Raw genomic sequence first — 21,284 nt, 5'->3', positions numbered from 1 at the left:
TGATATGGCCTTATCCAATCTGCTTTACAGCCTGACTCTGTTTAACTGTAATCTTCCAGATTGACAATCTGGGTAAAATTTGGATTCAATCCTAAATGGTAGGCCCATCCCTAATTAAGACTGAATTAATACATTCAAAAAAATACTTCCGGTTCTCTTTCAGTGCATGTAATCCAGTGAATAAAAGCCTTTTGAATACCAGCTTGGGTGAAAATGGCACGGAAAATGCAACTCTGGAGAACTCTGGCTATAAAAGCTATGAAAACACCACAGTATGGCTTCTAAGCACCATCAATTGCATTTTAGTAGCTTTTGTGTTCTCCAAGGGCAAACCCTTCAGGCAGCCTGTGTATACCAATTGTAAGTAAGCCATATCTTTATTTGCTTTGCTATAGCATAGTCATATAAATGATGATTAGGGATGTGCTTTCATTTTGAAAACATAAATATTTGTTGTTTGGTGTCGTTTTCAAAATGAAAGGACAGGAAAAAAAACAACTAAATTATGTTTTGTTTCTAAGCTTTAATGTGCAATAAATGTATTTGTGTATGCTAAAACAAAAAAAAATGAAACAGAAAAAACTGGAATGTGACAGAAAAAAATTAAATGAAATGATAACGAAACAATGCTTTTTGCCTGCACACCCCTAGATTATAAGATTTTGTATGAAGGGTTGTTTTGCAAGCAGGGCCCTATGGGATGTACCAAGACTCATAAGCTTCAGATACCTCAGAGAAGGGCAAACTACAGCCCGGTAAGGCAAATCTGGCTGATCATCAGCTTTCTTCCAGCCCACCTATCTATTTGAAATTTACATTATGTGTGGCCCGTGCAACATTGGGCCCTGAATGGCGCACTGGCAGGGTTCCCACATTTGCCAGCAGGAAGAGAACCCATCTGCCTCACAGCATATGGAATTATGATCTGGCAAGGTTCCCAACCCTGCTAGCAGAAAGAGGACATGGCTGCCTTGCAGCACATGGAATTATGATCTGGCAATTAGTGATATGCTGGTGGGGTTCCCAACCCCCACCAGCAAGAAGAAGAACAGCACCACGGCATAGCTCGCTGGCCAGGTTCCCATTCCTTGCCAGCAAGAAGAGGCTCTGCTGTCCTGTGTGTGAAATACTATTGGGATTCCCATGCCCTGTCAGCAAGAAGAGGCCCTGTACTGTGGTGGGCCCGAAGTTGACCTGCCAGTGGCCTTCCAGCACCCAGTAGGCAGGATAAACATGACGAGAACCCAGGCAGGAAGGATGAGTCACTTGTTGCATTGGGAAGGGAAAGGGATGAAGGTGAGAGTGGAGCTTGCCTGAGAGAGGGGAGAAGGGAAGGGATTGAATGGGGGGAAGAAGAGGGTGTGTAATAGGGAAGAGAGTAAATGAGGGGAGTGAGAGGGTGTGTGACTGGGCAGAAAGGGAGTGAGTGAGGAGAGAGCCTGACTGAGTAGGAATGGAGTGAGTGGGAAGGAGAGAGCCTGACTGAGTAGGAATTGAGTGAGTGGGAAGGAGAGAGCCTGACTGAGTAAGAAGGAAGGATCATGACTGAATGGGAAAGGAATGATTGGGAATAAGGGAGGGAGCATGACTGAGTGGGAAGGGCATGAGTGGGAAGGAGGGAGCATGACTGAGTAGGAAAGGAGAGTGACGGAAGGGAGTGTGAGTGGGAAGAGTGAGCAGGAAGGAGGGGGAGTGATTGAGAAGGCATTGAGTGGGAAGAGTGAGCAGGAAGGAGGGGGAGTGAGTGAGAAGGCATTGAATGGGAAGGAGGGAGAGTGAGTGAGAGGAAGGGAGTGAGTAGGAAGGAGGGTGATTGAGGGATGAGAGTGAGGGGTGAATGACAGATGGAAGGGAAGAGGATTAGTGGAAGTGAGGGGAATGAATGGGAATGTGAGTGACTTAGAGGGGAGAGAAGGGGTGAATGACTGAAAGATGAGAGAGGGAAGGGGAGGGAGAAAGTAGAAGAGGAAAATGAGAAGGTAGAAGGATTAATGAGTGTGAGTGTATGTATGTGTCTTATTTATTTATTTAGGTGTTTTATATAACGTTGTTCCTAAAGAAGATCACAACTGTTTACAAAAGCAACATTCATATTATAGGTCAGCACAACATCTAAAACGTGTTAACTAGAGGTCGAGGACAGTAGTTTGTGATACATAAGTTCCATTTCAATAACCTTCACATATCAGTGAGTTGTCTTAATACTCTTTACTTCTCTCATTACTTGTCACTCATTCTTCTAACATTATCTACGTTTTTGATATATGAGAGAGAATGGAGAAAGTGTTCTCTCTACCTCCCCTCCAATAATCCAATCTCAAGGTAACTGGAAATCAAAATTTTGTACGTATGGAGAGAGGGAATTTTTATCCTTATTAATTTTAATTATTGGGTGTTTGATATGACTGCTGATTTGACATATTGAATAGATTTTTGGGAAACGTTTAATTATTTTTATCCTTATTCTTCTTAATTGTTGTATGTTGTATTCTTCATCTGCTTTTGAAATATTTTCTTTTTCTTTATATGATTTACGCACTGTTATGCTTGATGATTTATATTTCTTGATTTTGTTTTATGAGGAATGGTGTTATTTCTGTTTTTGCATTATTGCCCTGCAAACGAATCTGGCTTTTAGTGGTTTCCAGTTCATTGTTTTGTCTGCACATTTCTATTTATGCTTTATGGCCTTTTTATTCTTATTCGGTGAGGGTCTGTCTGTGTTCTAAATTTGTGAGTGAGATGGAAGTAGTGTGATAGTCGAAAAAACATCTTTTGTACCTCTTGGGTTGAAAGTCTTGCGGATTTTTGTTAGAGGCTAGGATCCATGCTTGAAGGGGCTCCTAAGGTGCTAATAAGGATTGTGCATAAGCCTGCTGTATACTGAAATGCTTGCAGCAAGTGCTTGGGGTTTGGTTGTTATGTCGAGGAACTCCACAGGGGACCTCCTACCTCTCGCCCGCCTGGCCCTCCTTGCAGTCGACAACTTGTAATGTGGCCCCAGCACAAAAATGTTTGCCCACCCCTGGCATGAAGAAGTAACGGCACATTTTGATGTGTGTGTGTGTGTGTATGGAGGGAGGAATGGGGGTGTTGCAAGACTTTTTTGTCTGTCATTTCCACATTCTTTCCATGTACTAACTGACCGTTGATAGGGCAGAATGCCCCACTGAGAGCAGCTAACCCGATGCCATTTGCTTCATTATGGTAATCACTTGCAACTTCTGCTTTTCTTCTGATGCAGTGCCTTTCACTACAATACATTTTATCTTTTTCAGACATCTTTGTGCTGTCGTTGGCAGTACAGCTTGGAATCTGTATCTTCTTTATATTTGCTGACATTCAGAATTTATATAAGTCAATGGATGTAAGTACACGTGCATTACCCTGTACTGTTTGTAAGTGTAAAGACCCTCTTAGGATTTATTACTATATAAATGTGTCCCCTTAAAAAAGGGCATATTTTGGAGTTGAGTAGAGGTATAATATGTTCCATGTGTAAGAGCACTTCTTTCTGTGAGTGCCATAGGGAAGTTATATAGAGAAACCCTACAGCAGAGTTTACAACCCTCCCTTGGAGGATTTTCAGGATATTCACAATGAATGTGCATGAGAGAGATAAGAATACGATGAAGACAGTGCATGTAAATCTACCTGCTGCATACTACTGCGTTTGGTGATTTGCAGGCTCCTGCCACGAATCGCCAAACTTGCCCTTCAGGCTGGGCCTTCTCCCTCATGTCAGGAAGCTGCCAGACTGCCCCATCTTCCAGTGTGGTGGTTCACCATTCCGCAACATGGCAGGATGCCGCCAGAGATCTTTGCGACAGGACGCCGCTGACAGAGGCCAGTCCCAATTCCTCTAGGGCACGTGCGCACCTGTCGCCCCTATTCTTATAAGGCCAGCAGCAGGAAAACCCGGCAGGTGCCCTCCAATGACATCACAATCCCTGGCCTATATAAGGCCACTGCAGACATCCCTCCAATGCCTCGGCAATAGGTCCTCTACAGTAGTAGAGCAAGTTGCCTCAGTGTGTTCCTGGTCTTTGTTCCTGTGGTCCTGGTCTTCATTCCTTCAGCTTCTAGTCCTTGTCTTCATCCTGTGGTCAGTCTTCAGTTCCTCATCAGTTCTCGTCTTGTGGTCAGTCTTCAGTTCTCTGTCCTCTGTGTCACCGTCTGCCTGCCTGTGCTGTTCCTCGCCTCCCTGCCTGCCTATCCATCCCATCTTCTCTTGGATGGATCTCTGGTTTTGACTTCAGTCTGCTTGACTCTCGATTTAGCCTGACCATCGACCACTGCCTGACTCTCAACTTTGCTTGAACTCTGCCTGCCACTGACCACTGCCTGATTCACGAACATGTCTGAACGCTGCCTGCCTTGACCACTGCCTGCCTCCAATTATGCCTAAACCCAGCTTTCCTAGTGTGTAGCAGATGGACTCAGAACAAATGGGTATAGTGTGCTCGTGCTAGCAGTTGGAGACGGATCTGACATCAGCACGTAGTACATATACCCCTGCAGGAAGTGCAGCAACTCAGTAATTTCCGTCTCCAAAGCAGTTTGGAGCTACCTCATGCTCGCTGAGCGTTTTTCCAAATTCTAACGACTAAAATCCATAGAAGAATCCTTCCTGAAGACGAGCCCCGCACTCCTGCGGTGATACCATTCGGTCCCTCCCCCAGTTGAGTTTCCCGAGGTGATTTCCGTGGTCCCTCGGAGGTAAGAGCCTTGGTCCGGTGGCCGATTCGCGGCAGGGACCTAGCACCCGAGTGAGAAGGGCTCGGGCGCGGCACAGAGGCAGCCTCGGTCCCGGTGCGGACTTGGCCCCCGAGCGAGACGAGTTCGGGCGCAGCCTAGAGGCAGCAGGTGCACTTCCTCGAGCGTGGCGGTGACGGTAATCACCCTCTCCCCCCGCAGCCGGAGACTGCGCTTCCCGGGTCGCAGCCGGGAAGCGCAGAAGACAAGGTAAGGCGTACATCTTTACTTGTGGGTCTCCGAGGAAGCGAGGATTAGCGGGGTCTGCCTACGTGGCAGCCCGCCAAGGAGGTCGCCATCTTACCTGCCTGCTCGCCATCACCATTTCCCTGGTTCGTCGCCTCGCTCTAGTGCTCAGGCCAGACTGAGCGCGCAGGCGACGGGCGCATATGTTGGGCGCCCGAAAATAATTGGGCGCATATTGGATAGAGGCACACATCGAAGACACCTTGATAGGCACACGTTGATGAGCACACGTTGCTAAGCCCACGTTGATAGGCGCACGCTGCTAAGCCCACGTTGCTAGGCGCACGTTGATGGGCACACGTTGCTAAGCCCGCGTTGATAGGCGCATGTTGATGGGCACACGTTGCTAAGCCCGGGTTGATAGGCGCACGCTGCTAAGCCCACGTTGATAGGCGCACGTTGCTATGCGCACGCTGCTAAGCGCAATTTGATAGGCGCACGTTGATAGGTGCACGCTGCTAAGCCCACGTTGATAGGCGCACGCTGCTAAGCCCACGTTGATAGGCGCACATTGATAGGCGCACGGTGATACGCGCACATTAGTAGGCGCACATCTTTCGCGCACATTACAAGGCGCATACTCCGGCTGGGAGCGCATCGCATAGAGATAACAGACGAGATGGAGTGTAGGAGAGCTCATGCGTCCGCAGCGCCGGCACCTCCAGAATCAGGCATAAGAGCTCTAGGCCTCTGCTCAGCATGCAACCTCAGAGCCACACAGAGCGAGGAAGCAGACTCCCTATGTGCTCAATGTGAGGAGGCCCTGGGAGTTCCAGGCCAGGGCCAGTCCCAGACCAGCGTACTTGCCAGTTCCTTAGGAACAACACCCTGGGAGAAGAAATGGAATCAGCTCTCTCATTCCTCACTGACGCAGCCTCCGACCTAGTCCGTACGGCAGCCAAGGGAGTGTCATCCTCAGTGGCAGCCAGGAGACAGCTCTGGCTACGAAATTGGTTGGCCGACTCCTCCTCCAAGACACGCCTCACAAGAATGCCCTTTAAGGGATCCCTCCTGTTCGGCAGCGACCTCGAGAAACTGGCTAATAAGTGGGGCGCCTCTCCATTACCCCGTCTACCAGAAGACAGGTCAAGGAGGAGCCAGCGCCATTTTTCTAGGCTATCCAGAGGTAGAAGCTCTCAGCGCTTCAACCCTTACAGGACTCGCTACCAAGCACCTCGTTCTCAGTCCAGGAGCCAGTCCTTTCGGACCAAGCACAACAAGAGGAGAACCGGCTCGGGTTCGGGTCCCAGCCGCAACCCACAATGAGAATCAGCCGACCCATCTGGGGGAAGAAGCTATAGGGGGCAGGCTAACCATATTCTACCGCAGGTGGGTCGAGATTACCTCGGACCAGTGGGTCCTCGCCATCATCCGAGAAGGGTATTACCTGGACTTTTTTCGGCTCCCTCCGGACAAGTTTGTGGAATCTCCTTGTCCTCCCCTCAAGAGGACGGCACTGGAAGCTACCTTGCGGAGGCTCTTGTCCCTAAATGCCATAATCCCAGTGCCTGCATGGGAGATAAATTCTGGGCATTATTCCATTTATTTCATAGTACCCAAGAAAGAGGGCACTTTTAGGCCCATCCTGGACCTCAAGTCAGTCAACCGACACCTACGGGTCCCCAGCTTTCGCATGGAAATTCTGCGGTCAGTCAAAAGTGCAATACAGCCAGGGGAGTTTCTCACATCCCTGGACCTGTCAGAAGCCTACTTGCATATCCCAATCCATCGGGATCACCAGCGCTACTTACGCTTCAAAGTCCTGAGCCAACACTTCCAGTTCTGAGCTTTACCCTTCGGGTTAGCCACTGCGCCGCTGACCTTTACCAAGGTCATAGTAGTAGTGGCGGCGTCACTCAGGAAGGAAGGAATTCTCGTCCATCCCTACCTGGACGATTGGCTGATCAGGGCAAAATCACCGGAGGAGAGCCACCAGGCAACCAACAGAGTTATATCTTACTCTCTAAACTAGGACTAAATTTTTTCTTATATGCAGACGACGTACAAATACTTATTCCCATTCGGAAATCCCTCAACGAAACCCTGCAGTACTAGGAAATTTGTCTGACATCCATCAACTCTCTCCTCTCCAATCTCCACCTTGCACTCAACGCCTCTAAAACTGAAATCCTTATCCTAACAAATCAACCAATCGACTCAATCCACCAAATGATTCAAACGCCTCACAAGCTCACACATTACCGCCCAGTGTCAGAGACTTAGGAGTTTCCCTAGACAATCAACTAAGCTTCAAATCCCACATTAAATCACTGCTAAAAGGGGGCTTCTATAAACTTCAAACCCTCAAAAAACTGAAGCCCCTCCTACACGCCCACGACTTCCGTACAGTTATGTAAACTACCATATTATCTAAACTCGACTATTGTAACTCCCTTTTCATAGGCCTCCCAGCTTCCACTATTAAACCCCTTCAAATCCTTCAAAATGCTATGGCAAGAATCTTAACAAACACCAGAAAAACTGATCATATCACTCCCATATTACAAGACCTACATTGGCTCCCCATTGCCTTCCGTTCCCAATACAAAACACTTACCATCCTCCATAACACATTATACAAAAACAACTCCCCCCTGGCTTGAAGATATGCCACAGTTCCGTCAAACTAATCGCCCTACTAGAAACTCCCTCGCCGGCACCCTTCAAACCCCCTCACTCAAAATTGGGCACCTTACCACTACCAGGGAAAGAGCCTTCTCCATTGCGGGTCCCACCCTCTGGAACTCCCTCCCTGCCAAACTCCGTTTAGAACCGTCCCTGAGCCATTTCAAAAAAGGAATCAAGACATGGCTTTTTAAACAGGCTTACCCCAACTCCTCTCAACCCTAGTCATTGTTCATCTTTGAACCATCTCAGCTCCCGCTCAGCCTTCACACCTTCTCCTTGACCTCCCTCTTACCATCCCAGTACCCCCCCCTGCTCCCTCCCCCACACCCCCTTCCCCTGCGCCCCGCAGCCTCCCCTCCACCCCGCCCTTCACCCCTTAGCAACCTTTCCTTGAAAGTACCTTGCCATAATGTTTCCTTGTTCCCTCCACCCCTTCCTCCTTTCCCCTCCTCGCTCCCTCCCTCTTCCCCCTGCATATAATTGTACATAAGTGCACATGCCTCCTTTATACTGTAAATAAGTTCATATATTAAGTTTATAAGTGCACACACACGCCTCCTTAACTTTGCTTATGCATATTTAATCTTAACATGGATAAGTTAATTCCATGTCGTTCAACAAAGTTATATCCCTGCTCGTTGACTCTCTCTCCTGTACTTTCATATGTTATCCAGTTTCGTATATTATCCAATTATTTCCCAGTTAGCCCTCCATCCTCGTTCATTGTAATTTCCTTTCTCATTACTTGTGAACTGACATGATGTGTCCTACGAATGCCGGTATATAAAAAGTGTTAATTAATTAATTAAATAAATAAATAAATAAATAAATAAATAAATAAAATATCTCTTCTGGAAAGCCTAGGATGGGTAGTCAACACAAACAAGAGTTCCCTACAGCCTTCCCAGTCGCTGGAATACCTAGGAGTCCGATTCGACACCCAGGAAGACAAGGTCTGCCTGACCTCCAAGAGGAGATCAAAACTCCAGAATCGTCTGCAGGCCCTGCTGAGCGCCACCCAGCCCACAGCTTGGGATTACCTACAGGTCCTCGGCCTCATGGCATCCACTCTGGAGGTGGTACCATGGGCGCAGGCTCATATGAGACCATTACAATGCGCACTCCTATCTCGGTGGAGCCCACGATCACAGAACTACACCATACACCTACCTCTACCAGCCAGAGTGCGGAATCAGCTACGGTGGTGGTTGCAGCCCGGCCACACGAGCCGGGGGTCAAAAATGTCCTCCCCAACCTGGACCCTGCTCACTACAGATGCCAGCCTGAATGGATGGGGAGCACACTGCGAAGAACTAACCGCCCAAGGGCGGTGGAACAAAGAAGTGTCGGGGTGGAACATCAACCGACTAGAGGCACGGGCAGTCAGGCTAGCCTGCCTGCGATTTGCCCACAGACTTCAAAACAGGGCGATCAGAGTGATGTCGGACAACGCCACCATAGTGGCATACATCAACCGACAGGGCGGAACCAGAAGCCGACAGGTATCCTTAGAAATAAGCCCCCTGATGGCTTGGGCGGAGACGAATCTCCAGGACATCTCCACCGTCCACATCGCCGGGAAGGACAACACCACGGCAGACTTCCTCAGCAGAGAAAGCCTAAACCCGGGGGAATGGCAGCTGTCGCCCACAGCTTTTCAGATGATTGTGGATCAGTGGGGGACTCCGGGCATGGACCTACTAGCGGACAGGTCCAACGCTCAAATACCCAGATACTTCAGCCGCAGACGAGATCCTCTCTCCCACGGGATCGACGCTCTAGTACAGTCATGGCCTCAGGGGATCCTGCTATATGTTTTTCCTCCACGGCCCCTGCTGGGCGCCATTATACACAAGATTCAGCGGGCACAGAGGCCTAGTTCTTCTAGTGGCCCCGGACTGGCCAAGAAGACCCTGGTACACAGACATGAGAAGACTGCTGGCCGGGAATCCACTACCCCTGCCTCCACACAGGGACCTGCTGCGGCAAGGTCCCATCCTCCACGAGGATCCAGCTCAATTCTCTCTTACGGTCTGGCCATTGAGAGGGCTAAACTGAAGAAAAGGGGATACTCTGGGCCGGTAATAGATACACTCCTCCGAGCACGCAAGTTCTCCACATCACTAACATATATAAGGATCTGGAGAGTATTTGAAGCCTGGTGCGACACTCATAGCACCAATCCACATGCCGCTAAAATCCCTATCATTTTGGATTTCCTGCAAGATGGACTCCAGAAGGGTCTGTCCCTCAATTCCATCAAGGTTGAGGTGGCAGCGCTATCCTGCTACGGTCCCAGGAGTGAAGGCAGCAGCATTGCCACACACCCAGACGTTTCACGTTTCCTGAAAGGAGTCAAGCACATTCGCCCGCCACTGAAATGGCCAGTGCCCCTATGGAACCTCAACCTAGTTTTTGAATTTCTAGCGGGACCCGCCTTCAGACCCCTTAGAGGCCTGTCCCTCCATTTGTTAACCTTGAAGATGGTGTTCCTGCTGGCCATATGCTCAGCACGCCGCATCTCAGAGCTACAAGCGCTGTCCTGCCGTGATCCGTTTCTCAGAATCACTCCAGAGGCTATCCATCTTCGCACGGTTCCTTCCTTCTTACCCAAAGTAGTCTCACACTTCCACCTCAACCAAACCATATCCTTGCCAACCACGGAAGGTTTGAAGAAGTCGGAAGAAGGTCGAATACTGCGCCATCTCGACATCGGCAGGCTGCTGTCCAGATACCTGGAAACGTCAGAAGCAGTACGAAAGACGGACCACCTGTTCGTCCTTCACAGCGGGAAGAAGCAAGGGGAAGCGGCCTCACGGGCAACCGTCGCCCGCTGGATCAAAGAAGTTATCAAGGCGGCCTACGTAGAAGCGGGAAAACCACCACCTCTACGGGTCAAGGCTCACTCTACCAGAGCGCAGGCGGCCTCCTGGGCAGAAACTAGGATGCTGTCGCCGGCAGAGATATGTAAAGCGGCAACCTGGTCCTCCCTCCATACCTTCTCCAGATTCTACCGTCTGGACGTCCAGGCCAGGGAGGACACAGCATTTGCGAGGGCAATCCTACACGGACCTCGGGCAGCCTCCCACCCAGTCTGGGAGTAGCTTTTGTACATCCCATTTGTTCTGAGTCCATCTGCTACACGCTAGGAAATGTAGAGATTACTTACCTGATAATCTCGTTTTCCTTAGTGTATGCAGATGGACTCAGCATCCCGCCCGGCTGCCGGTATACATGGGGATTCACCGATTCAAAGTAAGCCATGTTTTATTACATAGGGCATCCACCCTGCCGGGTGTCGACGCATTCCGGTTGAGAACACTGGCGGTCTCCAGCTACTGTCAATCGGTCAGGTTAATCATGATTCATGTAATCAATCGGTCAGTCACACATATATCCATAAAGCTTTTGCAAGGAAGATTACTGAGTTGCTGCACTTCCTGCAGGGGTATATGTACCACGTGCTGACGTCAGAATCGTCTCCAACTGCTAGCACGAGCACACTATACCCATTTGTTCTGAGTCCATCTGCATACACTAAGGAAAACGAGATTATCAGGTAAGTAATCTCTACATTGCTTCGGACCCTGGCCTGTGACCAGACCATCTCGCCAGACATCCAACTCATTAGCAGAAGACCCTGCCTAAGATCTGCTGGCCCCGGCGCCTGAGGGTTCAAACTAAGGGGAACGAAGTGTGGTATACGTGAAGCTCCAGTTGAGCCTCTGCCACAGCCAGCTCTGCCAGCCAATGGTGGGGACCTGCAGGAACCCTCCCTGCAGATTGCACCAACTCCACCTCGGCCCAGGGGTCTACACCTACAACAGATTCCTGAGGCCATGGTTTCGGATGATGCCACCGCTCTCCAGGCCATTCCTGAGCTTGTCCACAGGCTCCAAGAGCAGCAACAGTTCCTGGAACTATTGGCTACTTCCATGGCATAACTCACCACCCATCTGGACGCAGCCTCATCTTCAGCTGCACCAGTACAACCAGTGGCAGTGTCACATATGCCTTCCGCCCCGAGACACCCCATTCCGCACTTGCCAACTTCAACCTGGATATGCCGGGAATCCCAAACAGTGCTGGGGATTCTTAAACCAATGTCATATGCACATCACCCTCCAAGCAACACTTTTCTTGATGACACAGTGAAGACCACCTTCATACTCTCCCTTCTAGCTGGCAAGGCTCCTACTGGGCCTCTCCTTCATGGGAGCATTCGGATCCTCCCCTCACGGACCTATAGCACTTTGTCTCCACATTTGAGAGTTTTCGATGAGCCCAGTCAATTGGCTACTGTGGGCTCTGATCTCCTGCACCTATGCCACCTATCCTGGCAACCAAACTCAACTGGAGGAAGAATTGCCTCCACAGTATCTTCTTGGAAGGTCTTCCTCCAAGATCAAGGACAAACTGGCAGCATGGGAATTGCCTGCCTATCCATCCCGTCTTCCCTTGGATGGATCTCTGGTTCTGACTTCGGCCTGCTTGACTCTCAAATTTGCCTGAACTCTGCCTGCCACCTACCACTGTGACTCACTACCATGTCTGAATGCTGTCCTCCTCAGACCCTGGCCTGTGATCCGACCATCTCTCCAGACATCCAGCTCATCAGCAGAGGCCCCTGCCTAAGACCTGCCAGCCCCGGCACCCGAGGGCTCAACCTAAGGGGAATGAGGGCTCGTATAGGTGAAGCTCCAGTTGGACTTCTCCCACAGCCAGCTCTACCAGCCGATGGTAGGGAGCTACAGAGCTCCTCTCTGCAAGTTGCGCCAACTCCATCTCAGCCCAGGGTTCCACGCCCGCAACACATAGTCATCATGGATATCCTGAAAAACAGACTCGCTTGGGGGTTCTTCAGAACAGGACTGGAAATCCCTGTTCTAGATATCTTAGTGAGGATGTAGGTTCTGAAGGGAGGCACGTAGACAGCAAGGAGCTTTTGTTTTGTATGGCAGCAACTGAATCAAAAACTGGGGTCTCTCCAGAGAGAAAAGAAAGCAAGTCTGAATCTTTTCATTCCCATTGAACACATCCTAAGGTCAAGAACTAGAAGGAGCAAAGATTTCCCCAGGCAATGGAAGATAACTCTTACTCATAGAATTGTCTCTTTCATTAGATTTCTGCTCTTGGGTTGTCAGAAGGGATCTGGAACCCACACAACATTCCACTGTGATTGTTCAGGGAGAAGCAGTTTTATACTAACTTTTCCAGCCAGGGTAATTTGCTGCCCACTTGGTCTTTCACAATTGGGGAGAGAAAGGTACCTGTACCATCATAGTGCATCAAAGGAGAGGTGACTGTATCTTACTGAGGAGCAGTGCATGTATACTGGATCTCGGGTACCAAGGGATCCTGAAGTGTATGAGTTCCATGAAAGTATTCAGCAGGAGAACCTGCCACTTTTTCATAGATCTTAGAAATGCCCATCCAGGGCCAGATGTACTAAAGATTTTCTCCTGTATCATGAGAAGTTAGCCAACTAGATTCACCTGGGTGAAAACTACCCCTGCAGCGAGGCTAAATATATATGCAAAGTGAATTCTGGGAGGGAACATGGTTGGATTAGGAGAGGAAAATATCTGTGTATATTAAAGTTTCAAATGAACATGCAATTTTCCAACGTGTACTGCAAACCACAGATACAGCAGGAACAAGACACTAATACAATTGCATATGCATAACTTCTGGCTAATTTTCAAAGAGAAACTGTGTAGTTTTCTCGTTTGAAAATTTACCAAAAGCTACTGGCGATCTGCATTTGTATAACTTGCCACTACTCGAGCTAATGAGAATTGTCCCATTGCATCTCTCAGAAAAATGCTCAGTACTTCTATCCCTTACAAAATAATTTATTTTATTGTGCTTCATTTATTTACCAACTACAAACAGAACTTATTCACTGAGTACATTTTACATGCTACAAAATGTGGAGTGCTTCTAAGGTTTCATGCAATGCGATGAACCCAAATGTGTTGTTGGACCATTCATCCTCCTTGAGTTAATTCATGTATATTTCTGAGTCATTAAATTATCATTCAGTTGAGAGCTATAGAACGCCAAAAGATTATAACAGAAGAAGCTAATAAAAGGTCAAACAGTGGGGCCTGCATTTGACCTTAGACCTGTGCGATCCTTTTGGGGTCAGTAGGGCATGGATCTGTTGCTTAGAAGATGTCTGACTGATGGTGGGAGGCAAGTGCCATTACAGGCGAGACCTCCTGTTATCATCAGTGGCAGTGAGGGGTTCAGTCTTGAAGGAGACTTCCCCTCTATTCCATGACCAGTGAGGGAACCTGAAGTCACCTGGGCAGGTCTATGGAGGGAACGTATAGAGGGAGAAAATGGGCAATGAAAATGAGCAATGTAAAAATGCCCATATTTTATTGCCCTATTGTACTTTGGAAGCAAGTTTCAAACTTTGCACCTGAGTATTTTTTACCCATGGATTTTACATCAAGTGGCCTAGTGGTTAGAGCAAAGGACTAGGGTAACCTATGCCCCTTTACCTCCTGTTGTCTCAGATAACCTCTTAGGGGTACAGGCTTTGGGGCATCATTTAGAAAGTTGTTCTCCCAGTTTGCAATAATGTTTTGACTCACTGACATACATTTTCTTTGCTTCCAGCTTGTCTGCACTCCGATTCGTTGGAGAGGTTTCATCGTTCTCGCACTGTTTGTTATTTTGGTCGTGTCCTTCATCGTTGAGGTGAGCGCATATCTTTGGCTTTCTTCAAAGTTACTTTTTTTTTTTTTTTTTAAAGAGCTCATTTGGAATTTGTTTTTTCCCCAGTCAATAGGAACATTGCATTAGATAGTAACAGGCATAGGTGCGGGTAGAGGAGAGGCTCCTGACCCAGCACATCTACCCAGTTGTCCTTGCCTACTGGGCCATCAACATGCAAATGCATGTTGATGCCCTTATTAGGTATGCACGCAGGATACAGAAAGTAAAATGTGCAGCCAAGCCGCACATTTTACTTTCAGAAATTAGCGCCGACCCAAAGGTAGGCGCTAATTTCTTCCGGCACCGGGAAAGTGCACAGAAAAGCAGTAAAAACTGCTTTTCTGTGCACCTTCCTACTTAATATCATGGCGATATTAAGTCAGAGGTCCCGAACAGTAAAAAAAAAAGTTTAAAAAAAAAAAATTTAGAATTCGGCCCGCGGTTGTCGGGCCGAAAACCGGACGCTCAATTTGCCGGCGTCTGGTTTCCGAGCCCGTGGCTGTCATTGGGCTTGAGAACCGACGCCAGCAAAATTGAGCGTTGGCTGTCAAACCCGCTGACAGCCGCCGCTCCGGGCTAAAAGGAGGTGCTGTGGACGCGCTAGTGTCCCTAGCGCCTCCTTTTGCCCGATTCTACCGCACCACCTCATTTGAATACTGTATCGCACGCACCGGTGAGTGGCCGGTGCGCTTGCCGGGAGAGCAGGCGTTCGTCCGCTCTCCCGCGTTTTTACTGAATCGGCCTGTTGGTTAGCAATTCCAGGTATCCACCACCATCTCCTGGCAGAAGTATTTCCTCACATATTTTCTCAGTCTTTTTTTTCCCTTCACATCATGATCCCTTGTCCTTCAGTTTCTTTCTTATTTATTTGATTTATATTATGCCTTTCAGGCACTTCAAAGCAGATTACATTCAGGTACTGCAGGTACATCCCTTTCCCCAGAGGGGAAAGGGATGTACCTGAGGTGAACCTGAGGTGAAGTGACATGCCCAAGGTCGTAAGGAGCAGCAGCATGATTTGAACCCTGACTTCCTTGGTTTGTAGCCCGCTGTTCTAACCACTAGACTACTCAAATGCTACTTTTGGGTACTAGATAATTGACAGGTCGATCCAGTAAAGTGTGCTCCGTCGGAGCGCACTGTCAGCCTGCTCTGGACGCGTGTTTTCCCTTACCCCATATTCAGTAAGGGGAGGAAAGCACGCGGCCCACCCGCGGCACCTAATAGCGCCCTCAACATGCAAATGCATGTTGAGGGCCCTATTAGGTATTCCTGAGCGATCCAGTAAGTAAAATGTGCAGCCAAGCCGCACATTTTACTCTAAGAAATTAGCGCCGACCCAAAGGTCAGCGCTAATTTCTTCCGGCGCCAGGAAAGTGCACAGAAAAGCAGTAAAAACTGCTTTTCTGTGCACCCTCCGATTTAATATCATAGCGATATTAAATCGGAGGTCCCGAAGAGTAAAAAAAAGTAAAAAAAAAAAAAAAATTTGAATTCGGCCCGCGGCTGTCGGGCCGAAAACCGGACGCTCAATTTTGCCGGCGTCCGGTTTCCGAGCCCGTGGCTGTCAGCAGGCTCGAGAACCGACACCGGTAAAATTGAGCGTCGGCTGTCAAACCCGCTGACAGCCGCTGCTCCAGGCCAAAAGGAGGCGCTAGGGACGCGCTAGTGTCCCTAGCGCCTCCTTTTCCTCGTTTGCACCGTGTCGCCTAATTTGCATACTGGATCGCTCGCACCGGCCAAGGGCCGGTGCGTGCACCGGGAGAGCGGGCGTTCGTCCGCTCTCCCGCGGTTTTACAGTATCGGGCTGTGAGTGTTTCTCCCATATCCCCCCTTTCCCTTAAAGCAGCTGAGTTAATGATTATACCTGTATGTGACAAAGAAGCTGTTTGCTCTCCTATGTTAGAGGAACCTTCACAGATATCCTGGTTCTGCGTCTCTCTGTTCTCCCTATGCTGACATTTGAGTGCACCTTTATTTTCATTCAGGGCTTTAGTTCTACGCCAGGGTGACCAACTTTTTTTTATAAAGGGTAACCCTCTACCAAATTTAGGACCAGGGAAAAGGAGGGAGGACGTTTGCTGTTAAACTGATGTTAGAATGTTAACTATAACCTAATTTACTTTGGCTCACAATTCACTATACAAATCTGCCACACCAAAATGGTAGGAACTTCCAGGACCCCATCTCCATACCTGAGAACTCTCCAGATTTGGCCCAGAGACTCCGGAATTCTAAAGGAATTGCTAGGTTTCTGGGTCAACACAGGAAAACTCCGGATGGGCTGCAGAAGTAGCCCGAAGGAGGAGGAGATGAGTCTGCTGCACAGCCAGAAGGAGGAGCATCTGTTTATATTTATGTTTATTACAGATTTGTTACTTGCCAATATCATAGCCTGAGGTGACATACAATAAAACATTCATAAATTATACATTAAACAAACTAAAACAATAACATAATGTTAAAAAATATTAAATCGACAATATTTACATAAAATCATGCAAAAATCATACAATAACTACTTGCAAAAAAAAACAAACCACATTACAAAATTGCCAAGCATACTTAAAACCTGAGGCACTAGGTAACACAGGGGAGAACCAAGATGGCTGCCGCACAGTGAACACAGAAGCAACCCAGTTCCATGGAAACTCTTGAAAAAGCCTTTTTTCTTTTTCTTGAAAGATTTTCTTCATAATTAATAATGCCTCACACAAAGAGGAAGGCAAGAATTCGAGAAAACCTTACCTCCACTCCGAATATTGCCTTGAGACAACCACGGATCGAGGAAGCTTTCGAGAGTATGCACCAGAAACTGGAGGGAGGAGCCATGAGCGAGCATGGCGGAGAGCAGTAGCTGGACGCTATGGCCGAGGAAACATCCCTCAGCCCTGGTGTGCCAACAATTCCTACCTTGCCATATAGACCCCAGAAGGAGAAGGGAGAGAACAACAAATGCCAGCGCCATTGGAACAAGCAACCCCAAGGACTTCTAGTGCCCCGAGAAGTGATGGTGATCTGCCGTTTGTTTCGGAGAGCCCGATTCATCAGGGCTCCAAGGGTATGAACGAGGAGGCACGAAGTTTGGAGCGGGGCGAAGTAGACCCCTTGGAATTAGGAGGTAAGGAAACTGAAATACACGTAATTGTTAATGCACCTTTGGAAATGCCAGCAAAAATTACCTTGGAAGAAAACTGGAAGGCATTAACCAATATTAACAGAGCTATAAATGATTTAACTACTGTTGTGAAACAAAATATTAATAAAGCCCAGAGATTGGAAAATAAGATTCAAGCTGTGGAAACTACAGTGAAACTGGTTGAGACAGAAATTAAAAATGTTAAAGAAGTGCAGTGTAATTTAATAAAATCTGGAAAATCTAGTTTTGAGAAGAATGGACTTTATTGAAAATGAAATAAGAAGAACCAATTTAAGGTTCTTGAATTTCCCTAAGACTAGGTGGATGACACGTAAGGATCTTCTTAAAAGTTAATTAATATTCTTGGATTTTCGGAAACATCTATCCCGGTAATCTCTAAAATATTCTATCTGCCTGCTAAAGATGAAGAAATGAGAAAACAAGATCAAAACCAAATTTCCTCTGACAATAACAGATTTACTGGAAAAATATTTTGAGACTAAGATAGAGTCTAGGGCAACATTGTTGGTGTCCTTTACACAAATATCAGATAGAGACACTATACTGCGATTATCTTTCCGCAACCAGAGCCAGCCTTTCTACAGTCAACAAATTAGAGTATTTCCTGACATCACAAAGAAAATGCAAGAGAAAAGGAAATCCTTCTTGATGATGAAGAGCGAAGCAACCTCAAGAGGAGCTAAATTTTATCTAAGATTTCCGTGCAGATATATCTTAGTATATCAAAATGAGAGATATATTTTTTCAGAGCCTGAGCAATTAAGGGTTTATTTAGATTCTCACTCCTAAATAACTCTAAGGGGGTTGGGCAAATTGTGATTTGGTACATATCACTGTGCTGTAACTAAATATTACGATTACGATTTTCTTGAATCCTCTTTAATAATTTTCTCCTATCATTCTTATAATACTCGGTTAATAAGGATATTTCTTATATGATGTAATGATTAGAATGATTTATTTTCTGTATTTTTCTGGAAGACATTGGGCCAGATTTTCTAACCTACGTGCAGGCGTAGATTTGTGCGTGCAATCCAGCGCACAAAAATCTACGCCCGATTTTATAACATACGCGCACAGCCGCGCATGTTATAAAATCCGGGGTCGGCGCGCGCAAGGGGGTGCACACTTGTGCACCTTGCGCGCGCCGAGCCCTAGGGGAGCCCCGATGGCTTTCCCGTTCCCTCCGAGGCCGCTCCGAAATCGGAGCGGCCTTGGAGGGAACTTTCCTTTCGTCCCCTCACACCTTCCCCTCCCTTCCCCTATCTAACCCGCCCCCCAGCCCTACCTAAATCCCCCCCCCACCTTTATTATTTAAGTTGCGCCTGCCTCCGGGAAGGCGTAGGTTGCGCACACCGGCCTAGCAGGCCTTCGGAGGCCTCTGGCCACGCCCCGCCCCGCCCCTTTTTTAAAGCCCCGGGACATACATGCATCCCGGGGCTTGCACGTGTTGCCGAGCCTATGTAAAATAGGCTCGGCGCACGAAGGAGCGGGTTTTCAGGGTTACGTGCGTAACCCTTTGAAAATCTGCCCCAATGTTTTCAATGTGATTTGATTAAAGTTCAATAAAAATAAAATTTAAAAAAAAAACGGAGGCATCAGATCACGAGACGCTGTGAAGGGGAGCAGATGTAGCTTGCCCTCGCTGGCTTTCGGCCTACCCATCCAACCCCATCCATTAATGCCTTTTGGTCTTGGGAGGACCCTGCAACTACTATCCGGCTGCCAATACTTTGGGGAATAGAGCGCTGCTGGAAATGATGACTAGGATTGCAAGGAAGGAGAGAGAGACGACCAAGGAGCGGATGAGGCCTACTGACACAGTATCGAATGAGGACATCGGGACCGCAGAATCGCAGGTGCCGGCAAATTGGGCAGATGTACGGGCAGCTGTAGTAGAGGCTCTAGAGCCCGAATTTAAAAACTATCTAATAAGAACATAAGAAATTGCCATGCTGGGTCAGACCAAGGGTCCATCAAGTCCAGCATCCTGTTTCCAACAGAGGCCAAACCAGGCCACAAGAACCTGGCAATTACCCAAACACTAAGAAGATCCCATGCTACTGATGCAATTAATAGCAGTGGCTATTTCCTAAGTAAACTTGATTAATGGACTTCTCCTCCAAGAATTTATCCAAACATTTTTTGAACCCAGCTACACTAATTGCACTAACCACATCCTCTGGCAACAAATTCCAGAACTTTATTGTGCATTGAGTGAAAAAGAATTTTCTCCGATTAGTCTTAAAAGTGCTACTTGCTAACTTCAAGGAATGCCCCCTAATCCTTCTATTTTTCGAAAGTGTAAATAACTGATTCACATCTACTCGTTCAAGACCTCTCATGATCTTAAAGACCTCTATCATATCCCCCCTCAGCCATCTCTTCTCCAAGCTGAACAGCCCTAACCTCTTCAGCCTTTCCTCATAGGGGAGCTGTTCCATCCCCTTTATCATTTTGGTTGCCCTTCTCTGTACCTTCTCCATCACAACTAATCAGATCATGGATCTTGCCTCCTCAATAGCGGGTTACAACGCGTGGTTTTCTGATTTGGAACAGCGTGTCTCAGATGCTGAAGATGGCTTCCAAACCACAAGGTCGGATATGGAGGTGCTTAAGGCCTGGTGCTCTAGGCCTGGTGCTTAAGGCCTGGAGCTTAAGGCCTGGTGCTCCAATCTGCGTTTTATTGGCCTGCCAGAATCTTTAGAGGAGCGTGATCTGCCCAAGATACTTCAATGCTGGCTAACCCGGGATCTGTCTCTCTCCCCCAAATGCGGCCCTTATATATTGAGATCGCCCATCGACTCAACCAGAAGCGAGCGCAACAAGAGAAGCCAAGGGTGATCATCACAAAACTTTTGAACTTCATGCACAAGGCAGAAATCTTGCAAGCTGTACGCCATTGGATAGCTCTTCAGTTTGACAGACAGAAGATTTTAGTCTTTCAAGACTTTTCAAATGCTCTGTCCGCGCAGCGATGTGCGCTCTCACAGTTATGTGCCCAATTACACAATCTGGGCCAACACATCATGATCATCTACCCGGCGAAAGTCAGAGTCTCTACACCTGGTGGCCCCCGCTGGTTTTCAGAAGCGGGGGGCCTCCATGAGCACATCGCTATGCTTGCTCAGACGCCGGCAAGCCCGAGGGAGGGGCCTTGAGATGGATTCATTGCCGATCCATGCCGCTGTCATCTCCGCCTCATTGCAGTGAGACGCGACCTGGGTTAAAGTTTCCTGTAGTCGGGTGGCCTAATTTCCTGATATACCTGCGGCTAGTCTGACTGTTCTGCCTGGGCCGCAGTAGAATTCCTCAGGACCCTTTCACATCTTTTAGCCGCTCTGCTCGTTGGCGGGTTGGCAGGTTCAGAGTTTTACCTAATTGTACAAGTCCAGCTGATTACGATATACGGATGGGCTTCAGTGTATGTTTTTGTTTCTCTCTCAGCGTTTACAACAACATGTGTGGGTTGTTTTTATTTATATAGTTCTCTTTGGATTTACTTTCTCCTTAATACCCTCCTCTGTGTAGGCATGTGACTATTCTTCCTGTTAGGCCCCGCTGAGGGGGGATGGGGTTGGAGGGGGGGGGGGAGGCCATAAACATCTTTAGTGATCTCATAGATGGGGTTAAGTGTGTTAGGGGGATGGAGGGGAGGGGGATGAGGGCGGCTGGGTAGAGGATTGGGGGGGAGGGGGTGGGGTGGGTGGGGGCGGGGTGGGCAGGGTTTCGGTCCAGGTCCTTTTTTACCACGGTTGGTATTATA

General features: G+C 48.0%; 1 protein-coding gene across 1 annotated transcript in view; it reads left to right on the top strand.

Moving 5' to 3' along the window:
* Positions 1-21,284, top strand: part of LOC115099257 (probable cation-transporting ATPase 13A4) — a 257,489-nt gene that overhangs the window by 225,890 nt on the left and 10,315 nt on the right. The window contains exons 27-29 of the mRNA XM_029616766.1: positions 164-360; positions 3,279-3,367; positions 14,260-14,340. Coding sequence (XP_029472626.1) covers positions 164-360; positions 3,279-3,367; positions 14,260-14,340 — 367 coding nt within the window. The remainder of the gene's footprint in view (positions 1-163; positions 361-3,278; positions 3,368-14,259; positions 14,341-21,284) is intronic.

The sequence above is a fragment of the Rhinatrema bivittatum genome, chromosome 9, assembly GCF_901001135.1.
Source record: "Rhinatrema bivittatum chromosome 9, aRhiBiv1.1, whole genome shotgun sequence".
In the NCBI taxonomy this organism is placed as follows: Eukaryota; Metazoa; Chordata; class Amphibia; order Gymnophiona; family Rhinatrematidae; genus Rhinatrema; species Rhinatrema bivittatum.
Note: the sequence above shows the minus strand (reverse complement) of the source record. Positions and strands in the feature narration are given on the sequence as shown.